Genomic DNA, 27833 nt, shown 5'->3' on the forward strand with positions numbered 1-27833 from the left:
CTTCAGCTACCACACAAACCTGAGAAAAGATGTGCTTGATTTAAAGAAGCACAAATAGATACAATGTTCACACCTTGGCTCACAAGGAAGCATCTTTTTAGAATCAGATATGAAGTGTTGTAGGGCCTTAATAAAGAACTAATAGCTTATCTATAACTGATAAGAAACCTGAAATGAAATGAAATGGAAAAAATATTATGGATGTGAGAGAAAAACTAAGCAAAATGAAGACATGGGCTGATTGAGCTTTCTGGGCTTACTTAGTGCAGCTGTTTCATTACCCAACTAGGTAACATCTTCAATGGTTACATCTTTGATTGCTTTCTTAATTAGGCTATTGTTTACTATTTGTCTGAGTTGGTAGTTCCTTATTTTCTGCTTGACCATTGGTCTAGTATTAACCCATTTATCTAGGTGTTAATTGCTGGTGAAGAAGTGTTATGCTCTTCTTGTTTCCTTTTTAGCTTTTTCATTTTTTTCTTTTGAGTGGTATAAATATTACTTATCTCTATGTGCCTGTTGATTTATCTGAAAGTCAGCCCTCCCAAAATTCCCCAGCATTTTTTTTTCTTTTAGGGCTTGCATAAGTTTAACAACTATAGAATGAGTATCAGAGGGGGGGAAACCTGTAGCTAGCAAAATAGTAATATTACAAAAAAAATAAATAAGAGTAACTTGCAAGCCATGCTTCCTATCCCCAGTTCAGTGCAAATATAACATTAATCAGTCTTCTCTAACCTGCTGGTCTCCAGCTATTTTGGTCTTCAAATCCCATAATTCTTTTGTCACAATGCCTGAAAATTATGGAGACTGTAAAGTAATAAGTTAGGAGAGATTATAAATAGCAGAAGTTTATATATTCATGCATCTCCATGAATAAGGTTGACCTATTACTAGAATGAAATGTTTGCTGGAACCAGGGTATATTAATGAGTTGTAGTGATCAGGATTGAATTTGGAATGTGCTGCAGCTGGTCCAGCATAGCCAGCTTAGTTGCTGAAGCATTAAGCAGGATTCTATTATCACTCAACAGTTCTAAAATGAATAGGAGAAGTCGTTTTATCCTTTGTCTCAGACCCCAAATACCATGGGCCAAACTTGTCTTCATTTGTGTAGCAGCACTTGTTGTTCAGTGTACTTAAAAGAATTAAGTCAGTATAGCATCTGTATTTACAACAGGAGCATAGGGCAATCATAAATATCTAATGTTCTAAATCCCAGTGAAGCAGGTTGTAATGTTAAAAGTCATGTGTATCTTACAACTAATAGAAACCTGGATTCTGATTGCTACCCATTCATTTTCCTTCCATGTTTTTATTTGACCATATCTACATCTACAGATTAAAGCAGTTAAAGCAGGGCACGTCAACTCGTTGCAAAGAGATCTATTGCAGCCTCTTAATACCCTTCATGGGATCATAAATTCCTGACTGAATATATCATTGCAGTAGGTTGAAAATCAGTGCCATAATTTCAAATCATTCATAGGTAAGAAACAATGACAACTGTACTGCAAGCCCTAAAATAGATTTCAACTAAAAGTGCAAAGAGAAAACCTAACTCCTTTTTTCCAGGTTATCCTGGTCCAATTTCCAGGTTATCCTGGTACATATAGTTTGTTTTTGCATCTGCATCATCTCATGTAGCTCAACATTGGATCATTCCACAAGTCAAAGTTACAGCCCCATCATTTTGCAATTAATTTGATAGTGCTCAAAAGGCACAAAAAGTTTGTGGAGAGAACCATGAGTAGCTACTTAAGCACTTGTTTGAGGCCTACAAATGACACGGCTGCTTTAAAAGGACGAAAAGAAATGCTTTGTATGTCCTTCAATGTGTTGCCACCATCTTTATGAATACTTTGCAGAGCTCTCGAAAATAGTGCAATGCATGATATATTTCATGAGAGGGACAGACATCTCAGTCATGTCATAAAACGTTTATATAGCTCCCTACCTGGGAAAACTGAAAAGGAACAAAATACCCATCAACCGTTTTGAATGAAACCTTTGGTGGCTCTGCATGATATCAAGCCCAGATAATTCAGTGGGCGTCTTGTATTCCAGGAGTCTCCTTTTGAGATGAAGTATTTGAGCATTCCATTTTACAAGGCACGTTACCCAGGAAGGAATCTATGAACTTTACAGTAGCTGAACAAAACAAAATATTTCCTGGCATCTCTCCCTAAATGGGGGAATGCTAGCTGGCAACAACTATTTCATCCTTTCCATTTCCATCAGATTAATCTATACTTCTTTCCTCTCTCTTCAGAGACAAAACCTACTCAGCAGTTTCAGAGGAAGTACTCCCCCCCCCCATCCTTTAACTGATACACTGTACCACTTAGTGCTTTTTCTCACAGAATCCCAGTGTCCTCTGGAGGAAAGTACTTCTTATTGGCTTCCTTAGGTTTGAAATCTCCAAGTGGTTTAGCAGTAAAGGAACTGAATGAAGCGCACGTGCCCAGTGAGGTCTGGCAACCAAAACCAAGCAATGCAGATGCAAGTAGGATAAAGATCCATGTGACCATTTACTACCTCCTCCCATCATTGCAATGCATTTGGCTCTTTGCTCTGTACACCAGTAAAATGAATAGAGTACTTTCATTGCTATTCAAGCAGTTCAGATTCCAGCACTGTCAGAAGTAACTGGTGCCAAGTTATCAATATTGTTTGAGCTGAAGTACGTAAAATAAACTTTTGGGCTCTTAATACCTGCCTGGAATGCTAAACTGTTCTCTTGTACCTCATTACAGGATGGGGAGAGGGCTGAAAAAGAGAACAAATGCAGCTAAGTTTAAAAATTTCTGAAATATACATCCTTTATATTTGACAAAAACAATTATATTTTTAAAAAATTCTTGTAATTACACCCAGATCAATAGATCAGGCTAAAATTATGATTTTCCCCTTATGTTTTGGTACTAATACACAGAAAATTTTAATTGCTTAGAGATCTACGTATACAGAATTAGCCAAACATGAAAGAAATGCAAGTGCTTAGGTAGCCTTAGGATGAATGGTATGTAATTTGTCAAGACTGAAGGTGACTCTACTGGACCAAGATTAATAACAAAGACTTGGAACTGCAAAGAATTGACTTTTTTGTTGTTTTTTGGTCTTTATTCCTAGCCAAAAGGGTGTCCCTGGTTCAGCTTACCTTCTCCAGACAGAGTGGAGTCAATTGCCAACCGCAAAAAGACAAAAATGCAATGGGGGAGGCCGATAGCTTGGCTTTCTACTTGGGTGTATGTTTGAAAGATGAACAATTATCACAGGAATGTAGGCATGTGCTAAAAATCAATACATGGACCACTTGAGGCTTTGTTGGAAGACACTAAATTGCAACATGGAGATACACAGGAATGTCCATGTTGACTCTTAGAACTTGCCATCTTTTTAGATCTCTTCAACTCCCAATCCACCAAAAAGAAAAAAAGCAAGAGACATTACAATTACACTTTTTTCTTTGGTGCATAAATCATTCTGAATGCTCAGAGTAATGAACCTGTCTTTCTTTTTGTTATTCTATGATATATCATTCCATTTTATCAGGAACACATGGATACACTGATGCTACTATACCTTTGCTTTTGGTTTCTTCCCTTGTTCCCCAACCAATTTTTGGTTGCCAAATACATTTTAGAAAGCAAAGGGTGTCCTCCCCTGTGCCTTTATTGACTTTTGAAAACTACTATGAGGTTGAAATATTTATTATTTTGGCCAACAGGATTAAATTAGCAACGTGAATGACAAGTATGCTTAGAAAGGTATTTAGTGGCTTTGAGAATGTTATTAAACTGCAGCTGCCCCACATATTCTTATGTGATCATCATCAGACCAATTTTAAAACTTTGCTTTCCTAACATCAATAACATACTCATCCCTGTGGTATTTGTGTGTTTGGAATATGCTAGGAATGTAACTAAAACTGCCTGACAGCTGTTGGTATTGTCTTTGTCTAATCACTTTAAGCATCCAGATTGGCCAGATGTATCTGAGTAATTGTCATTGGAAATGTTACCTCAGGTTATACACAAAGGCAAGTTCTCCTTCATGTAAATGAGCAAATGGTTAATCCATCTAGTTTCCTGTTACTATTAGCTTCCAGGACAGCAAGGGATATTGGTACCTTTGGGATCTGAGTGTGTGTTGTCGGACATCTTGTGATGGAACATTTAAAGTAATAGTTTATAGAAACCTGGAAGACATTCATTGTGCAGAAATCTCGTTACTTTAAAACAATACCAAGTATAACTTCCCATAAAAGGTCCCTTTCCCTCTTCTTGAAAATTGAGGATCAAAAATATCTTTATCTGGAGATCCAGACACTTCTGGTGTGAGGATTTTTTTTTTTTCATTCCCCATAAAAGGGAAGATCAAATCTACTAACTGAAATGAATAGAAAAATTCTTGCAGACAGGAGTACTCCATATCTATGTTGGAAGCCAGCAAGCAATCTCTCAGCTGGGCAACCACTACCTTCTTCTGAACTTTAAAATCCAATGAAAGAAAGATATGAACCCATAAATAATTTAAAAACAAATCAAACATAAAGAGAGCATGCAACATAGACAAAACACTGCAAAAACTGTTTAAATAGATTCATATAGGGTTTTTTTATTTAATGACTTAAAAAGGTGCAGTAGCAAAAGTGCTTTTTTTTCTCTATTCCTGCATGGACCAGTTTCTTTCTTCTAGTTGCAATAGTTCTCTAGCTCATAGAGAGAGCAGGTGTTTTCACAGCATTGCTCCACAATTCCTCTCTTGGTTTTCTGAAATTCTTGGCGTGGTACTTCCACCTCATTCGATAAAGGACCATTCACTACCAAATAAGAGAAGACCAACATTAGATGGACCTTTGAAGTGTTTTCAACAGAAGGTATATTCATTTGGACTTTCTGTTTCCATTTGGCATCCCCAACTGATGCTATAATGTCTCTGCCTTTCCCACCCACAGCTGCATTTGGGGCTGAGTCAGTGGTGGGATTCAAATATGTGAACAACCAGTTCTCTGTGTGGATGCCACTTCTGGAAGTCCATTCTGAGTCTGGGCAACAAAAAAATAGCTACCGGTTCTGCTGAAGTGGTGCAAACTGGCTGAATCCCACCACTGGGCTGAGTTTCGGTTGAATATTATTGATTATTTTTGACAGTTTCATCCTTCTCCTAGCTGAACAAAAGTTAATGTTAAAGGAACTTCCCTATTCTCCTGTGTGATAAATGTATGGGGAATTTTTGTGGGATATACCTGCCTTGTCCCTGCTATGGCTATCAGATTGTCCTGGTACTAGATTATTGTATTCTGAGTCAGTTAACTGAAACTGAGCTGGGTGTTTTAGATCCTGGTTCCACACTGCACACTTTCAACTGAGATTAGCTAGCAACAATAAAGCAAAGCTAAATAGTAACAAGGTGGAAAGACTATGGATTAGTATTTTACAGATCGGGAAACTGAGTATATCTCCAGGGTTGGATGGGGCTGTTATTTTCCATTCATCACTGCCACGGATAAACTCCCAGATTCATCACTGTCCTAGCTTGCTATCTCCAAACAAATAAAAATGTACAGTAGTATGAGGGTCTTGAATAATCGACGTGTTTCTCATCTTACATGCTACATGACAGTCTGCTTTCTTTTTAGCATGTTGTGCCTACAAGTAATAAGTCAAGATGGTTTGCATAAAAAAGAAGTGTAAAGAAGGAACTAGGCTTCTTCTCTGCATTTGAAATGAGAAATATGATGCATATTTTTTCCCCAGCAGGATGCATTGGTTTTGGCAGCACTTGGCAAACTCCTTGTGGAACTTTTGATTCAGGGATGCTTCTTGGTCTGTCTACTGACTTTTCAGGAAAACAGTTAAGTTACATTATTATTGCCATAGTAGCACTATATTATTTCCAGGCTACCAAAAATAACAGGAGAATTGCTGTCAAGTTGGCAACAATCGACCATGAACAGGAGGATGCCTCACTGACAAAAAATGGAAAATGCCACTTAGGAGATGTATGCATCTTGGATATCACTCTATTCCATTCTCCATTTAACAATGGAATAATCAAGAATCAATCTGGCTAAAACAGAGGGAATAGCATTTCCTAACTTCAAACCCATTTCAATGCATTGGTCAGCAGTGTCCTACCACAATCCCCAACCATGTCTATGGGAGTTGTATCCCAATACATCTAGAAGGGGAAAGGCTGAGAGAAAGAAAGAAGCCAAATGCCATTTTTTACTCATTGAAGAACTAATTTGGGAAGTTTGCTTTCATAGCCTCCTCTCCTGAATTATTTTGCTGGGTAATTAAAGTTGTCTATGAGCAGTGTTTGCCAGATTCTGGATGTATATTTCCCTATTTACCATATTTATAGATTGCCCCAATCAATCAAGACTCAGAAAGGATCGCAACAAGAAAAAGACATTAAAATAACCCAACTGAAATAGGCAGCAATAATGGTGAACCAGAGGGTTGCCAACAGCCACCCTATGAGTCAAGATCTCATTGAAACTAAATTATTTCAGTGCTTCCTGGAAGGTAGGGAGGGTTGGAGCAGAGCTTCTCTGGAGACAGCTTGTTTCATTGTCTGGGGGCTACTAAAAAGTAGGCCCTCTCGTGTTCTGACTGGATGGGGGAACTAATGTTTTCAAAAGCAATCCTTGATATATAAGCACCCTTATCTATTTTTCTTACTAGTTAAGACCATCTGTCTACCAGGGGGTGAGTTATAAACAAATTCACCAGGTCATACTACAGACAGGGCATTTTAGGAAATTAGAAAGAAGTTACCTAATGGTTGTTCCATGTTCCGTCGGGACCTGGGAGAATAGTAGAAGCCCCGCTCTCCACATATAAGGAAAAGGGCCTCCACTAGATGAGAGCCACATAGACGCTGGTTGGGAGCAGCTTGGCTAATTGTAGGAGCTGAAACAGCCAGCAGCAACAGGAGAGGTAGGGAACGGATCCAAAGAGCCATGGTGATGTAGCTGAAACTTTGGAAAGGAAGAATCCAACAAAAACATAGCTTTAGAATAAAAAAGGATAACATTGATTGCCACCTTCCCTATTTTTCCATGCTGCAGCTGTCTCTGGACAATTGCCCAGCCACTTCATGTTATAGGGTAGACTGGTGCATAAGGAACAACATCCTAGCAACTACAAAGGGGTACAATTTCTTTCCCTTTCCCCTTTTACTTCCCATTCACAGCCCAATGAACTTGCCCTCTTGCATGTTGCTTGAATGGTTGTGGGTTTTCTCTACTGAAGAGTTACTTGCTATGCCCTCCCTTATATGATGTGGGCAAGCTTTAGTGGTAAAATGCTATTGGCTATGACATATTTATTTCATAGTTTAAATTCAATGACATGATCTTAAAGAAGTGCATGAAATATTTTACAAACTTGCATTAAGATGTAGAAAAACAGCCTGTGTTGGAATTGTGGGAGAATTCCAAGGTAAGAGATATTGGATGGTGGAAGGGATTAATTCCGCAGGGAGATAGTGAGCTGAATATATTTAAGTAGTGACTGGATAGTCCTCTGTCATGGACTGAGCATGGATGTTGGTCTTGATAGTCTAAGTAGCCCCTTCCAACTATCTGATTTTATGAAGATAAAACATGGGTGAGATAGTCAGTTTTTTCTAGTGGTTAAGGTTAGACAATTGGGATAACAGGAGATAATTGGGATAACTGGACTTTCTTGGTTTATTTTCCTTGAAAACAATTCACTTCACCAAGAAGCTTCAGTTCAATTCTTCAGCTTTTTAGCTGAGAAGTGAAACATTTTCAAGGACAAAAACTCCCCAAAAAAGTCCAGTTGCCTTTTGAAAAGCACCTTCGGACAACCATGACCTGGATGATTGAGAATCTATATAGACAGGACAGTGCTAGTCCTGCCTTAGGCATGAAAGCTGGCTAGGTGACCTTGGGCCAGTCACACCCTCTCAGTCCTACCTACCTCACAAGGCTCTTCTTGTGGGAGAAAATGAAAAGTGTTGACTTTCAGATAGCACAGGGACTTTTTGCTATGCATCATAAAGTTTTTTTTTTTAAAGAGAACTAGGTTATAAGCATACTGAGCGAAGTGCTCTTCACTCATTTATTTATTTGTTTATCAAATTTAGATACTGCCCATCTAATTCCCAGAGTGACTCTGAACAGTGTACAGTTAAAAGCAGAAAAACGTAAAACCATATATTAAAAAGTGCAATACATCAGTAAAAGAAGCCAGGTAGAAAAAAAAAGTTAAAAATCAAAAGGATTGATAGTTGCCAAATCTGGGCTGCAAAAATCTGGCCAACCAGTTGATGGCACAAAAAAGTTAAAAAGTTTTCTATCTCTTTTTTGCAGTCTAGATGTGGTAACCCTAATCCAAGTTTCTTCCCAAGGACCGGGATGAAATAGGAACGTTAATAGAGAGAAATAACATCAAACTTTTTTAAACCATAGCAATTTTGAAGATAGGTATAAAAATATAGGCGCAATATTGAGAATGAGGTAGAATCCTAGACCTCATTCCACATAAAATAAGACTACAAATTCCACAAAGTTCCTAGTGGATAAATTAACTAGTCATTTACTAACATATTATACAGTAAATCACTCATACCACATGTATCGAATTAAGTAAGCTGTCCCACATCATAAAAAAACTCTGAAAACACTTCAACACTGCCAATATTTTCAGAGAGAGAGAAAAAATGAAAATCCTGGAAAATGCCTTACCTGTCAGGTCTCAAAGCTAGTAACTTTCTGTTGCAAAGAACACCATCTGGGTGATTATTAATACTGTGGGAAAAACAGCCATTAAAGTAGACCCCACCCACTACTTCTCACCAAAGATCCTTGTTAATCCTTTTGAATAAAACAAAACATATTCAACAAAGGAGGGCTGATAAGAGTGGGTTTATCTATTTAAGTCTGTTGAAAGGCACTAGTGATAGCATTTGCTCACTTACTGTGAGGAAGTGAGAGAAGTAAAGAGATAGGAAGTGGGAGGTGGGACAAGGCATGAATTCTCCACACCATTCCAGTTCTACCACTCTAAAAAGTAAATGGGAAAACTCCTAATTCATGCACATCAGCTCAGCTATCCAATCTAAGCAACACTGGGATAGTCCAGGAGCAGTGCCAAAGCCTGTGTAGAAGTGCTCAGCCACCCAACAGCAGAACACAGTCATAACAGGTTCACATTGGCTACTTTTAATAAAAGCTGAGGGGGAGAAATGGAATTTGATTCAAACTAAAATTTAACATTAAGAATTAAGGCTGCTCCTCTATGCTCTTTAAGGTCTACATCCCACCCTCCATTGCTGGTTCTATGACCCCAATAAAGATTTGATCTGAAGGCTGAGAGAAAATGGGGAGTGGAAGGCAAGAAAGAAACAACACTTCCAGTTATAAATGTTCTAATTTTGTTACAAATAAAGCACTAATGCGTAAATGAATGGCAAAGGTGAGATTTAAACCAAGGATTTGGATTATGGATTGGTTGAGAGTCTAAGAAGTGAGGAATATACAGAAACCAAAGTTCATTTTGCTGGAGTTCTGTAAGAGTTCCTGCTTGGATAATGCAGAACTAACAGCAAGTACAAAGCAAATCAATTTATAAAACTCATTCTTCCCTCAGTGTGCTATGATTAGTTCTATAAGCCCTATCATTAAAAGATCAATTTCTTTCCCTTCCTCCATTTCCTATCCTAGCATCACTGGAAAGTACCTATTTTTTCCAGATCCCAAGAACTCTGAATATGCTCACAAACTTCAAAAATTCTCAGCTCAGTTCCATATTGAAAGCCACAGAATCTCTCTGAACTCCATGCATTCATGGAAATACATTGCATGCCTATTTGAATTCCAAACTTTTGAGGGCAAAATAGAGCAGACTTACCAAACCAAGATGACAGTGCAAGGATGCTCAGAGTTAAGGGGAATATGTAACTCCCGTCTCATCTCCTTGCCATATTTATAATCCAGAGAGACAAGATTTTACTAGATCAACATGGTGATTTATTTATTTATTTATTTATTTTTGCTGATTTAAGCACATTAAGTCTTAAAGATGAGGGGGGGAAATAGTAACAACAGCTTGTTGTTTCCATCTCATTTCACCAGTAACCTGTGTTTGCTTCACTGAATCTCTGCCTTGAGTTGTTGTGACCCTTTTAGCAGGAGAGATAATAGGGCTATTAAACTTGTCCAGTTACACTAATGCTGGACAATTGGCAATGCTTTGATTGGGATGACCACCATGCTGTCCATCTCACCAGCTGCTTCTGAAGGGCAAAATTAAGGAACAGCAAACAAGTTAACACATTCAGCTAATCTAATCAACTAGTGATAGGACAAAGTTGTTGACAAGATGCTACTCTTGCCAGGTGTTAATGTGGAAAAAAAAATACTTATAGCAAGGGATAACCAAGGCCACATTTCCTTGAAAGAAAACGTGTGGGGAGCAGGTCGTGCAATCACTCAAGGTTATAATACAACTTTATGTCATGAGGCTCCAGTGTCAGGATTTCTTGCCCCTTTATGAGAATAGAATTAGAATTGGAATTGAGAATAGAATAGAATAGAATAGAATAGAATAGAATAGAATAGAATAGAATAGAATAGAATAGAATAGAATAGAAATATTGTCCAGGTATGATTGGGCACACAAGGAATTTGTCTCCGGAGCAAGGAAAGTGACAACATCTAGATCTTTTTCATCAGAGAAGAATTATGCACAGATATGGTAGAACTAGATCAAATTATAAATGGTGTGGAGAAAATGAAAAATGAGGAACTATTTTTTTCTCATAACATCACAACTTCTCCAGTGAAGCTGAGTGATGAGCAATTCATGCCAGATCTAATGAATAACTTCTTTACACTACACAACCTTAAACTGTGACAACTGTTGCCATCACATAAGGAGAAAGAAAAATGAATAAAGCAGTTATCCATTTGGAAATATGTTCTCAACTAAAGTATCAGGGATGTCTGGTTTATATTTGAAAAAGTCACACAAGGACAGCAACTCTCCAGGTTCAAAACAAGGGAGTGTTTGAACAAAGGCAGAACAATGTATTTTCCCTCAGTAGGTGTTGAAAGCAAGATATCTCCTTCGTTTTGGGATTAATGAGATCAACTTATATTACAGGGAAGCTAGGAAAATATTTTATGACATGTTGAAGAATAAGGTTGGGGAATCAAAGATGGGCAAGTTAATATATATATATATATATACAAATACCCGCGAAAACCTCAGAAAACAAATATATATATATATATATATATATATATATATATATATATATATATATATATATATATATATATATATATATATATATATATATATATATATATATATATATATATATATACACACACACATGCAAGGGGACAGAAGGATTGGAAAGTTGCCATTGAGATACAGAAACCAAGAATAAGCAGAATCCATGTTTGAATGGAATATAGGTAGTCCTATATTGAGCCACAATTGAGACCCAGATTTCCATTCCTTTCTTGCCACAGTTGTTAAGAGAATCACTGCAGAGGTTAAGTTAGTAACACTAACTTAAGTTAAGTGAATCTGGCTTCTCTATTGACTTTGCTTGTCAGAAGGTTGCAAAAGGGATCACATGACTCCAGAACACTGCAACCATCAGAAGTATGAGTCAGTTGCCAAGCGTTTGAATTTTGATCACGTGACCGTGATCAGAATGGTCGCAAGTGCGAAAAATGGTCATAAGTCACTATCTCCAGTGCTGTTGTAACTTCGAATGATCACTAAACAAACCGCTGTAAGTCAAGAACTAGCCGTATAACCTTTTTCCAGGTTTGCCAGCAAATGAAACTTCCCAGTGATCATGGTGGATAATTAGCTTAGCAAACTATTTAATGAATACTAATAAAGTACGTACAACCTACCCAAATGCTCAGCTGAGCTGTCGAGAATCAGCCCGGATTCTGCCCCGTGGCTGAACGAGGGAAGCCCCATAAGGCATGCCCCAAGCCGAAGTGCACGGACGTGCCACAGCACACTATTGGTAGGTGGACTAAGACAAGTGTGTGCCAGAGATCAGGAGAAAAGCAAAATGTGGATGATGAACAAAATAACAAGAGTCAGAACACGCACTTTAATGACCAGAAAATCATAGAGTTGGAAAAAGTCTTGGAAGCCTGATTAAAAAAAAAACCAGTTTGGTATAGTGGTGAAGGTGCTGGTCTAGAAACCAGGAGACTGTGAGTTCTAGTTCTGTCTTCAATATGAAAGACACTGGGTGACTTTGGGCCAGTCACTCTCTCTCAACCCAACTCATTTCTCAGTGTTGTTGTGGTAAGGAAAATAAGAAGAGGGAGTATTAGGTAAGTTCTCTGTGTTGAGTTACTTATAAAAATAATAAAGGCAGGATTTTAAAATCTAATAAATGAAATAAATGAAAACTACCCAAGACTGGCTTACCATGTGTCAAATGGATTTCATTAACTGACTTCCCATAAGACTCTGCTAGACATGGCACTGGAGATGCTGTTAGATGATCAGTCTTTCTACCTCTCAACTCTTCTTAATCCAATTTAAGACACCCTCGGTACTATTCTAGGTTGTTTTGATTATTTGCAGGCATTAGGATCTTATGACACTGGCATATTTACATGTTTCTGAGCCTTGAGTGTTACCAGATATGTTCAAGACCATAGCTCAGAATTCCACAGAACCATCTCCTAATACATATTGACTAAGGAAGCAATAAACAGTGGTCTAAAGTGGATTCTGTTGAATTAAATAAACCCAGTTACCCCACACAATAAAAAAAAATAAAAGAGGGCTTTTTTTCCCTGACACAGGGACAGTACAGAGAAACAGAATATGCAAGTAAATTACACAGAAAATAGCTAGATAAATACAACAAATTCAAATTATTTTAGCAAGGGGCGGGGATGGATTAGTAAATTAGCAATTTATCAAGTTTCAAACTAAAGAGTAAAACACAAATCAAATGAAAGCCCAGAATAAATGCTAATTGTGCTGATTTGTCCTCTTAAGATTTTGCTTATCTTAGCCTTCCTGAGATCATCAAGAATAGGACTGAGTTGCAAAAAAGCTGTCCTTGGGCAAAATGGCAAGTGGGGGGGGGGGCTGGGTGAGGACTGACCATTTGACTGTTTGTAAATTAGGGAACAGCAGTCCAAGGAAGGAATCCAAAAAGCCTTGGAAAACAGAAATCTTGGTTTGTTTCTTGCTACTAAGCCTCTTTGGCAGAAAAGGAAACAGTAGCAAAGTTAGAAGAAAAGGCAAGCAGATGCGCTCCAAGGGGACTGAGGTGAAGTGGTTCTGCTGAAGCCCTCCTTGGGGACAGAAAAGAGGGCCAAAAGGAATATTTGCCCTTTTCTAACACCCCAGCTGAACTGGTCTAAAAAGTACAGGCAGTCCTCAACTTACGACCACAATTGGGCCCAGAATTTATGTTGCTAAATGAGAATTTTTTAAAGTGAATTTTGCCCCACTTTACGACCTTTCTTAATTACAGTTGTTAAGTGAATCACTGCAGCTGGTAAGTTAGTAATCCGGTTATTAAGTGAATCCGGCTTCCTCATTAATTTTGCTTATCAGAAGTTTGCAAAAGCAGATCCCATGACGCCAGGACTCTGCAACCGTCATAAATACAAACCAGTTTTTAAGCATCAAAATGTAAATCATGTGACCCCGGAGATACTGCAACAGTCATAAGGGTGAAAAATGGTCATAAGTCACATTTTTTCAGTTGTAACTTTGCATGGTCACTAATTGAACTGTTGTAAGCCGAGGACTACCTGTAGTGGGTGAAGGGAAGTGGCTGGAAGCTTGACCACAAAATAATAAAAATAGCCCAGAATCAATGATTACAGCATTGCAAAGAACGTTTTTCCCCCTGTTCTTCCTTGTCTAGGTTTTCATTGTTATAACACTGATACCTCTAAATCAGGAATTTTTAGACATGTTTATATTGTGATACGGCCTAGAAAACCACCTCTTTAAATCTATATATATACCGTATATATACATACATATATATACATATATATATTTGTTTTCTGAGGTTTTTGCGGGTGTTTGTATGTAGGTCTTTGGTTATTCGGGTTTTCTCCCATGTAAAAAAACTTCCAATTTTACGCGGGAGAAAACCCGAATAACCAAAGACATAATACACACACACACACACACATATGCCATTTGTTTAAGGGGTTAATTTGGTCCAAACTGGATGGATAAAGCATCTGCAAGAATATATTAACTAGATCCTGGAAAAAGAGGTGCCAGGTGCCAAGCTACGTAGAGATCCCAGGTAGCAGGGTTTTGAAATATCTAAAATAACTAAAAAGGAGACCTCCTGCCCCATCCCTGTCTTCACTGTTGGTAAAATCTTACTTGTTAGAACAAATAGGAAGAAAGAAATTGTGATCAATGAGCACGACACACAGAACAGGAATAAAGGTGCAGTGCCCCCCTTTTATTACTATTTCTGGCTTTAAAATAAAGAGCAAGATCTCTGGGTTGGAAAACAGGCCAACCTCACTTTGCATCATTTCTTTTCATTTTTTAAGATTTTTGTGGCACAATCTTCTAAATGGCAATTTAAAAGTGAGCACACAGGTAGGATTGAAGCCAAGCTCAGCAAAACGCCAGTTTAGCATTTGCCTGGAATGAAGGGTAGATATGCTATACAATTACTTACAATGGAATACTTTGATCTCTGTAAAGCTGTTCACAGGAGGATGCAGAAGGAAAAGCATGTAGCTCTCCAGCTACAGTTATCAGCAAATGAAAGTTGAAGCTTCCCATATTGATTTTCTGCCTGTAATCTGGCTGCCAAGGACCCAGAAATCCTGCTAGGAAGAAAGAAGCAATACTGTTTGTTGCAAGACAAGAAAATGAAACAGAAGCTTGAGTCTGAGTACCTTATTTGCCTAAATTCATTCCTCCCAGCAGCTTGCCCATGTGAGGATGATTAAATTTATCTTCTTCTTTTTTAATTTCATTGTTTCTTCAGGTTGCTTAGAATGGCATACAGGGAGTCCTCAACTTACAACCATTCCTTTAACAACCATTTGAAGTTACGACAGCACCGAACGAAGTGACTTACAACCAATCCTCACACTTACAATCATTTCAGGCTCCCCGCAGTCACGTGATCAAAATTGGGGCACTTAGCAACCAGCATATATTTACAGTGGTTGCAATGTCCTAGGATCATGTGATAGTCATTTGTCACCTTCCAAGACAAGCGAAGTCAATGGGAGAAGCCAGATTCACTTAATGACTGCATGATTCACTCAATGACTGTAGTCATTTGTTTAACAACCATGGAAAAAAGGGGCAAAATTTGGCATGACTCACTTAGCAACTGCCATGCTTAGTAATGGAAAGGGATGCAGTGGCGCAGGGCTTAATTACATTGGAACTGCCGGACAGAAATGATCTGCACTCCCAACAAGCTTTTGAAATACAGTAGGTTACACAAGGCTAAGAGACACTTCGCCCAATTTAAATAAGTGAACTACATATAAGAATTGAAACATTATCCCACATTTCCACATTCAACTACATTTCTAGTATGACCTATGAGCTCAGACGGTTTCCCACCAGCAATGAGAAAAGTGAAACATTGCTTCTCCAGACTTGATTGCTCTTTATAAAATAAACTACTACTAATCCAGCAAAGACCATGTAATCAGGCATCACAGGCATCTGGATCACAGATTTGCTACATTAAGAATTTCTCAAAAACGAACAGCTTTCAGTTTTATCATTTCCTTTTCAAGAGCAACAGCTCTTTTTTACAATTTGAAAAGCAGATACAGAGTCACCCAAGATATTCTAGACCAGGGCTTTTCAACAATTTCACCCATTGTACCAGTTTTAGGATATGGCAACATCCGAGTACCACCAGTCATCTAGCAAGGTGTCAAAAACTTGATGACCAAAAAAAAAAAGAAAGAAAAAAGTGATAAAGTACAGGTAGTCCTCGACTTACAACAGTTCACTTAGTGACTGTTCAAAGTTACAATGGCACTGAAAAAAGTGCCCAAGCCACAGCCGAGCAAGACACCTGCCTGCCCACCCGGCAGCGCTCTTCCTCCTGTCCGAGGTTTTCATGGTTGTGAGCATTTCTGTTGAGGATTGGCGGTGGGGGGGTGGGGGGTGTTTGGTTTTTATTTCCCCCCCCCCTGTCTGTGGGGTGGTTGCAGCAGGTTTTGGTCACTTCACATGGGACACTGTGATTGTCATAAATATGAATCAGTTGCCAAGCATCTGAATGTAAATCACAAGACCCTGGAGATGCTGCAACATTCCAGCTAATCGGCGCTTCTTCTGGGCTCAGCAGAAGTACCAGGATCAGTGCTGCTTTCCAGCTGATTGGTGCTTCTTCAGGGCTCAGCAGAAGCACCAGGATCAGCACCAAGCTCCAGCTGGAGCCTGGCACTGATTCTGGCGCTTCCACTGAGCCCTGACAGCCCTGCAACTCCAGCCATCTCTCGCTCAGACCTGTGCAGTGCTGCCACCGGTTCAGCTCATTCCCCTCCCCTGCTACCACTTTTCTAGGATGGTCATGTACCACCTGCCAGGTGCCAATGTACCACAGGTGGCACCCATACTACTGGTTGAAAAACCCTGTTCTAGACTCTCTCCATTTCAACCACATAACTGAATATCCAGGACAGGCAGGGTAAATCCTAGCAAAGAGCTGTTTCAGAATGGGCAGGAATTCAAATGAAAGGATGTCTTTCTGGTTTGTTAAAGCAACTGCATCTTTCTGCAGAATTGCACAGCTGCATCGACAGCTACTTCTGGTCATTGTTTGTGTGTGGGGGGGGAGTTTGTACATGCATGCATATGCTTAGTCACTTTGCTTCATTGGGGGAAAAAAAAGGCATGTGGAAACAGCCAGGAACAGCTTCTGTAAGTTTGGAAAAAGACATGGCTTATTTAATAATTTGGAAAGAGGCACTTATATATGTTCCCTTGCATTTTGAAGTATTTCTTTTGAAGGATTTGCACAGTCATAATAGCAATAGAACTTAGGCTTATATACCGCTTCACAGTTCTTTACAGCCCTCTCTAAACAGTTTACAGACTCAGCATATGGTCCTCATTTTACCTACCTCAGAAGCATGGAAGTCTGAGTCAACCTTCAGCTGGTGAGACTCAAACTGCCACCTGGCAGTTCTGCTGGCAGCCAGTAGTCAGCAGAAGTAGCCTGCAGTACCGCATTCTAATCACTGCACCACCACTGCAAATTTTACAAGACGTCCATCATACTTAGGGAACCGCCTATGATGGCAGAGAGGGGATGCTGCAGATCCCATCAGCCAAGGAATTTCGGTTGGCAGGTTCCAGGAGAAGAGCCTTCACTGCCATGGCTTCTGCCTCTCTAGAACATCTTACTCCCTGAGATGAGATTGGCTCCCACCCTCCTGACATTTCGAAAAAGCCTCAACACTTGGTCTGATGGATAGCTGGGTGACTCAATGGGGGAACTTCATGCTGGAAGTGGTTGATTAATTAAAACCTAATTCCACCTTCCCACCCCCTGTGTGTGTCCAATTCCTACCTTCTCCATCTGGTTTTAGTGGTTTGTAATTGTGAATGATTTTATCTGCTGTGTGCCATGACTGTTGATTTTAATGTCTTTTCTTCTTTAATGTTTTATGCTGCAAGCTGCTCCGAGTTATTGGATATAAGATGGGCAGCAAATAAATTTTCTAAATAAATAAATACAATTATTGTTATGTAATTCTACAGAGGAAGAGCTCTTTTTGTTGTCATTATAAAAATGAACTGGAAGAAGGAAGAGGTAATCTAAGAAAATGTTTCAGTCTCGGGTTTATCTTTTTGAGGTTTGGATAGCAAGCAAGATTGGTCTTAATTAATACTTGGATGGGAGACCACCAGACCTTTCAGACTGGGCTGGAAGTTGAAAAATCTCCCAAAGAAAGCAATGACAAACTATTTCCATGCTCTTACTAAGAAAAACACCTTGTTGTGTGCATGAAATTACCAGAAGTCAAACTCAAAGGAAACTTCATTTTTACCTTAAAGAATTAATGATATTTATGTGGGGAAAGAGAAAGGGAATATTCATGAAAAAAAGCTTCTCAATTTAGAAACCAGTTTAGTTTGTTTTAAGGATATTAAGACATTAAGAATTCATTGATACTAAAATTGGCACTAGCACTTAAGAATTAACATAGGTATTTTCCATGGCAATGGTTGATTTTGGGTAAATGGCTGATTTTCCATTTGTCTTCTTGAAATTCCTTCTATGCAAGAAGTCTAACTGCAATTGTATGCATTGCCCATTACTTGTCCTCTTGCAGAAATGTATTTGAAAATTATTTCTTCAAACTCTTTAAGGAAAGGCTGGAGAAGTTGTAGCCCTACAGTTGTAGCCCTTTCCTCTGCATGTGGATCTTGGAACCCCGCAATGTTACACCATTGAAATTTGGTGGAAGGTTGCTAATGGACAGGATCATGCTTTGATTTAGTGAAAAATAACCAACCATTAACTTCCCCTCAAGCTTCATGTATTTATTTGGCTGGCCATTCCATCACTCCCAGCCTATACAAAGTTTAGCTCTACTTTCCAATGAGATCACTGCATTATTGTCTGATGTGTTGGAGGTTAGAAACCCTGGTTTTTATAGTTTAGCCTCTGGCCTCAAAACAAGGTGCTTACTCCTGGTTTAGAGATAAAAATTAATGTTCAAGCTATGATCAATGACTGCCCTGAGGAAATGAACAGTCTAACAGTTCTTGTCCACGTTGGCAAATATTATTTCTTCAGGATAAACATTCTAGATAAGTTTGGATAACCAGCCAGTTATGTAAGCATAAGCAAGAGAAAATCTATATGCAACCAGGGCTCTTTTTAAAAAAATAATTTGTAATACTTATATAGTTAATTTTTGATTGCGTGTACATATTTGAAATTTAACAAATGTTAACCTCAAGACAACAGTTGATGCATGTCCATCCTGTGTCTTTGGCATAGCACCAAAATTGTTTAGCCTTTTTTTCTAGAAAGTCAGCTATTCAAAGAGGAGAATTGCCCAGAGTCTGGCATTTCTCATTATATTGACAGTGATGATTTATCTGGCTCAATTTTGTTTGAAGGATTATTGCTATGATGCTACTTTTTCCCTTTTGTCTAGGATCTTATATTTGATAAACAGTTTTATCAATCAACCATCAAAGTTCAAACAGCATTTATGAAAAACATTTCAGTTGTTTGATAAATATGTGGTCAACCATTCAGGATTCAGAGCCCCACCAACTTCGCCAGTGCCTGTACACAGAACGTCTGACACTTTTGTAGTGTTAGATGAATCAGTTTTTCAGTGGTACTAAAACTGAACTACAATTCCTACCATCCCTCATCGTTTACCAGAATGTTTTTCTACAATATCCTGCGTACATATTTGTGGAGAAATTTTTGTTGATCCCAATGTTCTGATAACTATAACATTCTCACAAGTCTGGGTAGAAGTAACAGTAAACACCCAACCAAAGAACCACCAAGACCTTTCCCACCAACACTGACAGGGCAAGGCACTAGAAATGAAATTGTGAGCAAGCCCTACTCTCTACTAGCACTAATGATGTTACCTAGTCTGGGCAATGAAACACCTGCAAGAAAACAACCAAGCTCAGAGAGCACCAAGGAGCCCTCATGGAACAGCTTATCTCCATAATTTTATATGGTGGCTGATCCAATATCCTTTTTTGGGGGGGACATTAAGACTGAATTGTTTTACAGAGCTTTTATGGAAAGAAGGACATTGTTGCATATTAGGCTTAGGTGTTACTTAATTGGATCAAAGTCAATTTAACTTGGATGTTGCACAGTCTTTGAGTAGAGCAATTCCTAACAAAAAGAAAGGTGTGTGCTGTTCAGCTGAGTTACCTTGTAAGTGAAAATTCTTCTGGATGAGGCCTATTACCAACAAAGGTCATCTATTGGTTCATTCATAGCTATCATTATGGGTTAGATCAGGGGTAGACAACCTTGGCTCTTTTATGACTCGTGGACTTCAATTCCCAGAATTCCTGTGAGTTGAAGTCCACAAGTCATAAAAGAGCCAAGGTTGCCTACCCCTGGGTTAGATGATAAGCAATGATAGATATATCCATGCAGTTCCACAAGCACAAAGAGAATAAAGCTTTGACGCCTAAAGCCATTCTATGTTCCCTCCATTCCTGATTGCATTTATGCTTCTAGTTTTGCTATCTTTTCTGGATGAAAATGCCAAAGTGGCAAGGAAGGCAATAGATACACATCAGCTTCCCAGTGACAACCAAGCTCTGCCTAAGAAGAACAATTTCCCTCTGTGAAGGGTTGCCTAATGATCACTTTTCTACAAAATAGCCTGGGTTCTATTTTAGAGAGGTTCTTTGAGAAACTGACCAGACTAAGTCTGATGTAAAGATAAAGAATTTTAAGATGGGGAAAATGTTGAACTTCCAATACCGGTCCTGAGATTGTGGGATGAGCACAAATGTCAATCATTTGTTTGCAATTTTCTCTACTGTGTGTGAGGCTTATGATAATTCTATTCAAATTAAATTTTAAATGCTCCAAATACACAGTAGTAGAGACAAATTAGTATGTGCCAGTTTTGTAGAGATCCTTATCTTCTTTTCCTTTAGTCATCCTAAATTACTTTCAGATGGAATCAGATATTCTCTCAGTCTTCACACAGCACAGTCCAGTTCCTAAATCCTAAAACTTCCCTTGCCCTCTTTGGCCTTTCTCTAGCTAGTCCTTGTATTGTCTCTAGCAACATTCATCCATTGCTGGGCTGCCTTTGTTACTTCTCCATCGGTACAAGGATCATTGAATGATGGCAGAAATTAGATTATAAATCATTCATGAGGAAATTAACTCTATTAGTTTCATTTCAGTAATGGAACCAAGGGCTATTTTAAAAGGGAAACTTTAAAGAACATTCATTTGTTAAGCCTGTAAAATGAATAGAAACCAACTATTGTTTTTGGAGGTATCAGCCTCAGACCTTAGACCATGATAAGTCACTCTTGATAGTGAGATGGGTGGCATATAAATTTAATAAATAAATAAAATGAATAATAATTAAGGATTTTGTACTTCCTAGCAGTTTTCAGTAAATTATTACTGCTAAGGTCTCCGAAACAAGGCGGTCAATTGGTGCCCCCCTCTCCTTTACTTTAAAACTCAAAAGTGCACCCTTGCAGTGAATTCTGCCCAAAATATTGTTCACAGAACTTGTTTTCCGGCAAACATCTGGGCATCATAAATAATGGCAGGGATTTTAAAACAGCTATCTAATTCCTTTCCTGGATAGTCCTACAGACCCTTCTGCATTTTAATTCCTTTGTAGCAACCACAGGATGTCTGATGGAGTACTTTAATAGATTTTGGCATTGAAAAAGCTTTCCTAATGTCACAGACTTGATGGGAAGTAGACTTGCTAAGGATATAATGGCTGCTCCTTTTGCTCATCCTGTTGCTCTGCCACTTCCGATGGCACCTGTAATATAAAAAGGCATTATATCAAAACAACCCTCAGTTGTGCTCTGCATTAAAGATTCTGAGACAACAGGAAGGAAGTGAGAGAAATAATGGCAATATTAATAGTTTGGCACAGACACAGGAAAAAGATTATGATCGAGAGTAGACTCACATGCTTAAATCTTAATTGGAAAAGGAAGATTATCAAGTTCCATTTCTACAGAGGAGTATGTTGGAGGCCCAAGGATAGGTTTGGACCCTTCTGCTTTTCTAGAGGGATCAATATAGAACAGGGGTCTTCAAACATGGCCCTTTTATGACTTGTGGACTTCAACTCCCAGAATTCCTCAGCCAGCATGCCTGGCTGAGGAATTCTGGGAGTTGAAATCCACAAATCATAAAAGGGCCAAATTTGAAGACTCCTGATATAGATACTGGATCAATAGTGCCTCCTCTTACTTTCCTACTTCAGATCAGGGCTGCTTTCTAATTGGAGGCAGACCTAAGCAGTGGTAGCGTGTCTTGGATGATATGAATAATTGAAAACAGGTAGCATTTGTAAGTAAACAAAAGGAATTGCCTGGTGTCTTAAGACCCTCATTTAAAGATGTCAGCTAGTTACGCTTTGTGAAGCATGGCACTAAACATTTCATAAGACCACACTTGGAATACTGCAATGTAAAAAAGATGTTGAAATTCTGGAAAGAGTGCAGAGAAGAGCAATGGAGATGATTAGGGGGCTGGAAACTAAAACATATAAGGAACAGTTGCTTGAATTGGGTATGCCTAGTTTAATGGAGAGAAGGAGGAGGGATGACATGATAGCAGTGTTCCAATATCTCAGGGGCTGCCACAAAAAAGAGGGAGTCAAGCTATTCTCCAAAGCACCTGAAGGCAGGACAAGAAGCAATGGATGGAAACTAATCAAGGAGAGAAGTAATGTAGAACTAAGGGGAAAATTTCTGACAGTTAGAATAATTAACCAGTGGAACAACCTGCCTCCAGAAGTGGTGAATGCGCCAACACTGAAAGTTTTTAAGAAGAGACTGGACAGCCATTTATAGGGTCTCCTGCCTGAGAAAGGGTTGGACTAGAAGACCTCCAAGATCCTTCAAATTCTGTTATTCATACCTGCTCAGCAAGCTGTTGTTAAGACTTCAACTAAAGTAGCAGTTTGAAAAGTGGACTGCCTTAAAAATTAGAAGGAGCACATTTCTATTACCAGCAAAAATAGAAGAGTTTATGATATTCCCTATCATAAAACCTACTTTTCATGCTATAAGTTATCTGCTGGCAAATAATGACACCTTTAGCCTTTAAGCTTGCTTTTGTGCTTTCTTTCTTATTTATTTATATAAAAGCTTGAACATTCACAGCTGGGATCTACTACAAAGTAGACATCTTTCCTTCTTGCTTCTTTACTTTCAGGGGATAATTTAAAGTAGAAGACCAAAGTACAAGTAGCTACTGTGGGAATCAAAGACCATTGCAAATTACCTAAAGAGTTTACTTGTTCTGTATCTCCTCCAGAGAACATGTAGATTTCAGGTTTAGCATTTGCATGAAATCCTTGAATATTTAAAATGCATCAGGCTGTGGGAGAAGGGGGTACTGATGAGATTGCTCCACTTATTCTTATTAATTCAAAACACTCTCCAAATGCTGGATAACACTTCTTAGTAGTGGCTGATAACCAAAACTTTGTTTGGCAAAAGCGTGACCTTTAGCTCTCCTGCAAAGGTCATCTGAGAAAGTTGAAGGAAGTCAGCATGACCGAGTAATTTTATCTACATATTCCACCAGTTAGTTTACAAAACAGATATGCTATTGTAACCATTCTCATGTTTGCTTGGGGAGATGGCTCATCACTCAGGGACAGTGCACCCACTTTGCCAACAGTTTTATCATTGTATCTCCAGTTAAAAAAACTTTAAAGTGATGGGAGAGACCTTTGGCCAACAAGCTTACTAGATTTGACAGGCCATTAGTATCCTCATATACTCTTACCGAGGAGGTTTGGATGAGGGGAAGGCTTATACAGGAATGGGGCAGAACTCAGATTCAATTGGAATTCACATTTTTGCAGAGGTCGGGCCTGCTGTGGAAACACCAGGGTTAGAATCTTCTTATGCCTCTGAAAGTCCAGCAAGCCACATTTTTATTCACCACTCCTCTCTGAGACACACAATAGTAATGTGGAGCACAACCATTCGCAGTGGGGACTTGGTTTTCTGTCTTTCAAAGGCTTTACTCTGTTTCTAAATGTTGAAATGCATTAGGAACAAATTAGATGATCCAGCATTTCTCACCCTTTTATTACATGCTGTCCAAAACAATGACCTGAGTTAATAGCAAAGAACTGGAAAGTACTTTAAATATATATATTTTGGTAACCCAATCCCTGTTTTCCCAAAGTTGATACTGCTTGAAATTAAAATACCTTAGAAGAAGCCTTCAAATGATATAAATCATTTAAAGATGTCTAGTGGTAAGAAATTCTAACAAGTCATTATGTAGGTGTATGTTTCTTCTTGAGAAGTAAAACTAGAGGGCTGAATTCTCTGACCACTTAACTAAGACTAATACTATAACCAGCAATGAGGAAACAATCCAGAATCCCTTAGATATCGTTTCTGATCACTTGGCTTGGTGTGTGCTGTACAATAGTTTTTCTGTGGCACTTTAATTCCTCCTTGGGCTATTTACAAATAGACCTTGAAGATCACCATGAGCCCTTGCATGAATCTAGGTGGATCTCATTGATGTTGGAGACTTGATTGGCTCAGTGGCAGAAATGATTGTGTTTTGTTGTCCTTGGCCACAGATGCCGAAATGCTGTTCCTGCAAAACTCTGATGGCTCCCGGGGATTTCTGGAAAAACACATTGCTTAGGATCCATACTGCTCATGTTTTCTTTCCCAGACCTCCATTCTTTCTTATCTCTTACATGTACTCTACTCAAGCTCTCCCTTCCTCATTTTTTGTTGGTGTATCTACGATAATAAGGCAAGAAAGCTTTCCAGCAGATGACGACACTATCAGCTTTTCCAGGTGTGTTTGCATCCCTTTCCAAAGCTCCAATCCTTTTTATTTCTATTTAATTGGCTTGTTTTAGAATAAATGCCATTTATGAAACTGCCTCAGTGTTTGCTGTTGATCTTGCTCCTGATGGATTTTCAAGGCTTGCATTCTGCAATCTAAGATCTGATGAAGGATCACTGATAATTCAGTGACAGACAGATAATTCAGATCTGTCTGATCGGAAGAAAGATATGCAATTTTAGGTATCTCTGAATACTCAGGATAAAAAAATGAGAGCGCTCAGCTTGTATTTTAGTGCAAACGTGGCAGTTTCCTGTCTGATGAGCGGTGAAAAAGTAAGGAAGGAAATAAAATGGGCAGCAATCATTTCATTAGCTTAGCAAATGCATTATGTAACTGACTTTTAAGTTAATTATTTTTACAGGGTTTTTTTATTTTTATTTTTTTTTTAGTCAACTCTCCTGAAACATGGGTGATTTCACAGTTCTGTGAATTTGCCCATCAGTCAGTCTTCTTTGTGTTTGTCCACTAAAGGATCCACTTGTTTTGCACTGGGCTCATCTAGTTCTTACAGCAAAGCTTATCAATGCATGATGTGACAAGGAGGACTGTTTATCAGCAATTTGTCACAGAAGCTTATGCTGACTAGGACTAGGAAGAAACAACTACCATGCAGTGATTTCTATGCCTGAGGGAAAAATAAAACCTGCATTTCCCCATTCCTAATCCAGCACTTTAACCACTGTATCACACTGGCTTTCAATTGAACCAACAGGAAAATGATCATAATAGTAGACACCCTTATTTTTTGAAGAACAAGGATAATAAAATTTATTTTTTATAAAACAAAAACCCCATAGTCCCGCTTTTCTTTAAAAAGCTGATCTGGTGCAGTGGTTAAGGTATAAGGTTAGAAATAAGGAGATCCTGAGTTCTAGTCCTGCCTTAGGCACAAAGCCAATTGGGTGACTTTGACCCAGTCATTTTCTCCACTCTAGAAAGGAGGTAATGGCGATCCAAAAACTTGCCAAGTGGGGACATGTCCAGGCAGTTATGAGAAGTCAACCCTGACTCAAAGCCCCCCCCCCCCCCAAAGGGGGGAAAACAGTTAAAATCTATCTCTATTTTTAATGTGTTTAATTTGTATTTTTAACTGATAAAATTAGAAGGCAAAACAACAAAAATAAACAAAAATAGAAATCAACCAAGATTAAGAAAGAGAGAAAATAAGCACTTGGGAATATATATTAATGCATATCTGATCTTAAGAAAAAATATAAACATTTTAGACAACTATATTCTGCAGAAATGAAGGCATCCCATTAAGAATACCATGTTTAACATCACTCAAAACTCTTTATAAATAATTTGTTTCATATAATTTTAACAAAGTGAGGTAAAACTATAGATTAGTGCTATTCTTTTTCTCCCTCTCTATATTTTTATTAAATTTCAGAAAAAAAATATTAAAATATAAAGTAACATAAAATGATAAAAGGGAAAGGGAATAAAAGATTAAGGTTTAAAAATAACCAAAAATTTCATAGAACAAATATATAACAAAGGTGACCTCCAAGTTTTTTCCAGTACACAGACTATACCATGTTTCTCTGAAAATAAGACTCGTCAAGAGATTGTAAAGGCTTTCAAGCATACATATGCATATTATTATTCAAATATTGTAAATGGCCTTGCTAAAATTTAGAGACTTTCACTATAAAAGACTATCTATCTGAAATCAAAGCAGAACTTGTGATCATTTCATTTTTCAAAATACATTCCAACATGACAGAATTTCTATCCCCAATGAAATCTCCATGCCAGTGTTTCTCAACCTTGACAATTTTAAGGCATGTGGACTTCCACAGCCAGCAATGCTGGCTGTGGAATTCTGGGAATTGAAGTCCACATGCCTTAAAATTGTCAAGGTTGAGAAACACTGCTCTATGCAGTCTTGTTTATTCCAGCTCCTTGTACTGAACACTTTTATCTTAACTCTTAAAAAAAGAAGTCGATCAAAGAATGGAAAAAGAAGAAATGCCAAGAACTAAAAATTATTCCTTTTCTTTCAAAATCTAAAGTAAGACTTAACTATTGATTTGAGATAATAAACACTAATCATGTTTATGAACATTTAGAAAAAATAGGCCACTGCTACCAGAGTCCAGGATACTGATTTCTCAAGAATATATCATGTCAGATTAAAGAGTTATCTCTATTGAGGAAAGAGTGTAGTAGGCCAAGGTAATGCCATCATGATCTGAAGAAAGCATTTCACAATGTTTCTCATGATAATATAATCATATAGAAAAGATAGAGAAATGTAGACAAGATAATGCTCCAATCCAGTTGATTTGCAGCCTTTTGAAGTACCACACCCAAAGTGTGCCTCTAAATGACTCTGCACTATTTGGGGGGGGGGATAATAAAAGGAGCCCTCCACAGTTCCATTCTTAGCCCAACATTATTCAACAGCAGTGTAAAATTATTCAGAATTATTCAGTAGCAGTGTAAAACTTAGAGGATAGATTTGAAGGGATATTTGTCAAATTTGCAGATATCAAGATGTGGATAGGCTAATACATAGAAGACAAAAATCACAATTCAAAATTATTTCTATGGGCTATGATCTTCTGAATCTGAGTATAGAATAATAGAATAACAGAGTTAGAAGGGACCTTGCAGGTCAACTAGTCCAACCCCCCACCCAAGCAGGAGATCCTTCACCATTTCTGATAGATGGCAGTCCAGTCTCTTCTTGAAAGCCTTCAGTGATGAAGCTCCCACAGCTTCTGAAGGCAAGTTGTTACATTGGTTGATTGTTCTCACTGTCAGAAAATTTCTCCAAAAGATGTTTTGTCTACACAGCTATTGGCTCCCAATCTGTTGTTCAATCTGGTTTTTTTTGGGGGGGGGGAATAATGTAACAGGCTACCCATGTTATACAATCCTTACTTTACAGAGATCTTTCTGCATTAAGGAGAGCTGGCTTGGTAACATGAGGTTGATGAAGAAGTACTAACGGACCACCATCTGATCATGCAATACAGCAACTATAAAAGCCAATGCAATCTTGACTGCATTAGTAGAACCACTGCATACAAATAATGGGAAGTAACACTTTTACAATGCTCTGCCCTAGTGTATTGTGTCAAGTTTGGAGCACCACACTTAAGGGGGCATGCAGAAACTAGACTTCAGAAGAGAGCCACCTGATGATAAGAAATGATGACAGAAAACCTATGAGGCATGGTTACAAAAGCTAGGTATGTTTA

The 27833-nt window shown here is 38.4% G+C and overlaps 1 protein-coding gene and 1 long non-coding RNA gene across 2 annotated transcripts in view; one reads left to right on the plus strand and one right to left on the minus strand.

Moving 5' to 3' along the window:
- LOC120311350 overlaps nucleotides 1-27622 on the plus strand; it is a 67325-nt gene extending 39703 nt beyond the window's left edge. Inside the window, exons 3-4 of the long non-coding RNA XR_005557595.1 lie at nucleotides 24341-24567; nucleotides 27521-27622. This is a non-coding gene — a long non-coding RNA (uncharacterized LOC120311350). The remainder of the gene's footprint in view (nucleotides 1-24340; nucleotides 24568-27520) is intronic.
- Nucleotides 4601-10002, minus strand: LOC120311349 (insulin-like). Its single transcript, XM_039350721.1, has 3 exons — nucleotides 9891-10002; nucleotides 6789-6991; nucleotides 4601-4825 (listed from the first exon to the last, which is right to left on the minus strand). Exons 1-3 carry the CDS (start codon nucleotides 9950-9952, stop codon nucleotides 4698-4700), a joined length of 393 nt encoding a protein of 130 aa, XP_039206655.1. The 5' UTR covers nucleotides 9953-10002; the 3' UTR covers nucleotides 4601-4697.
- Nucleotides 27623-27833: the final 211 nt, after the last annotated feature.

This window comes from Crotalus tigris, unplaced genomic scaffold (assembly GCF_016545835.1).
Source record: "Crotalus tigris isolate CLP2741 ecotype Arizona unplaced genomic scaffold, ASM1654583v1 scf7180000018354.2857554, whole genome shotgun sequence".
In the NCBI taxonomy this organism is placed as follows: Eukaryota; Metazoa; Chordata; class Lepidosauria; order Squamata; family Viperidae; genus Crotalus; species Crotalus tigris.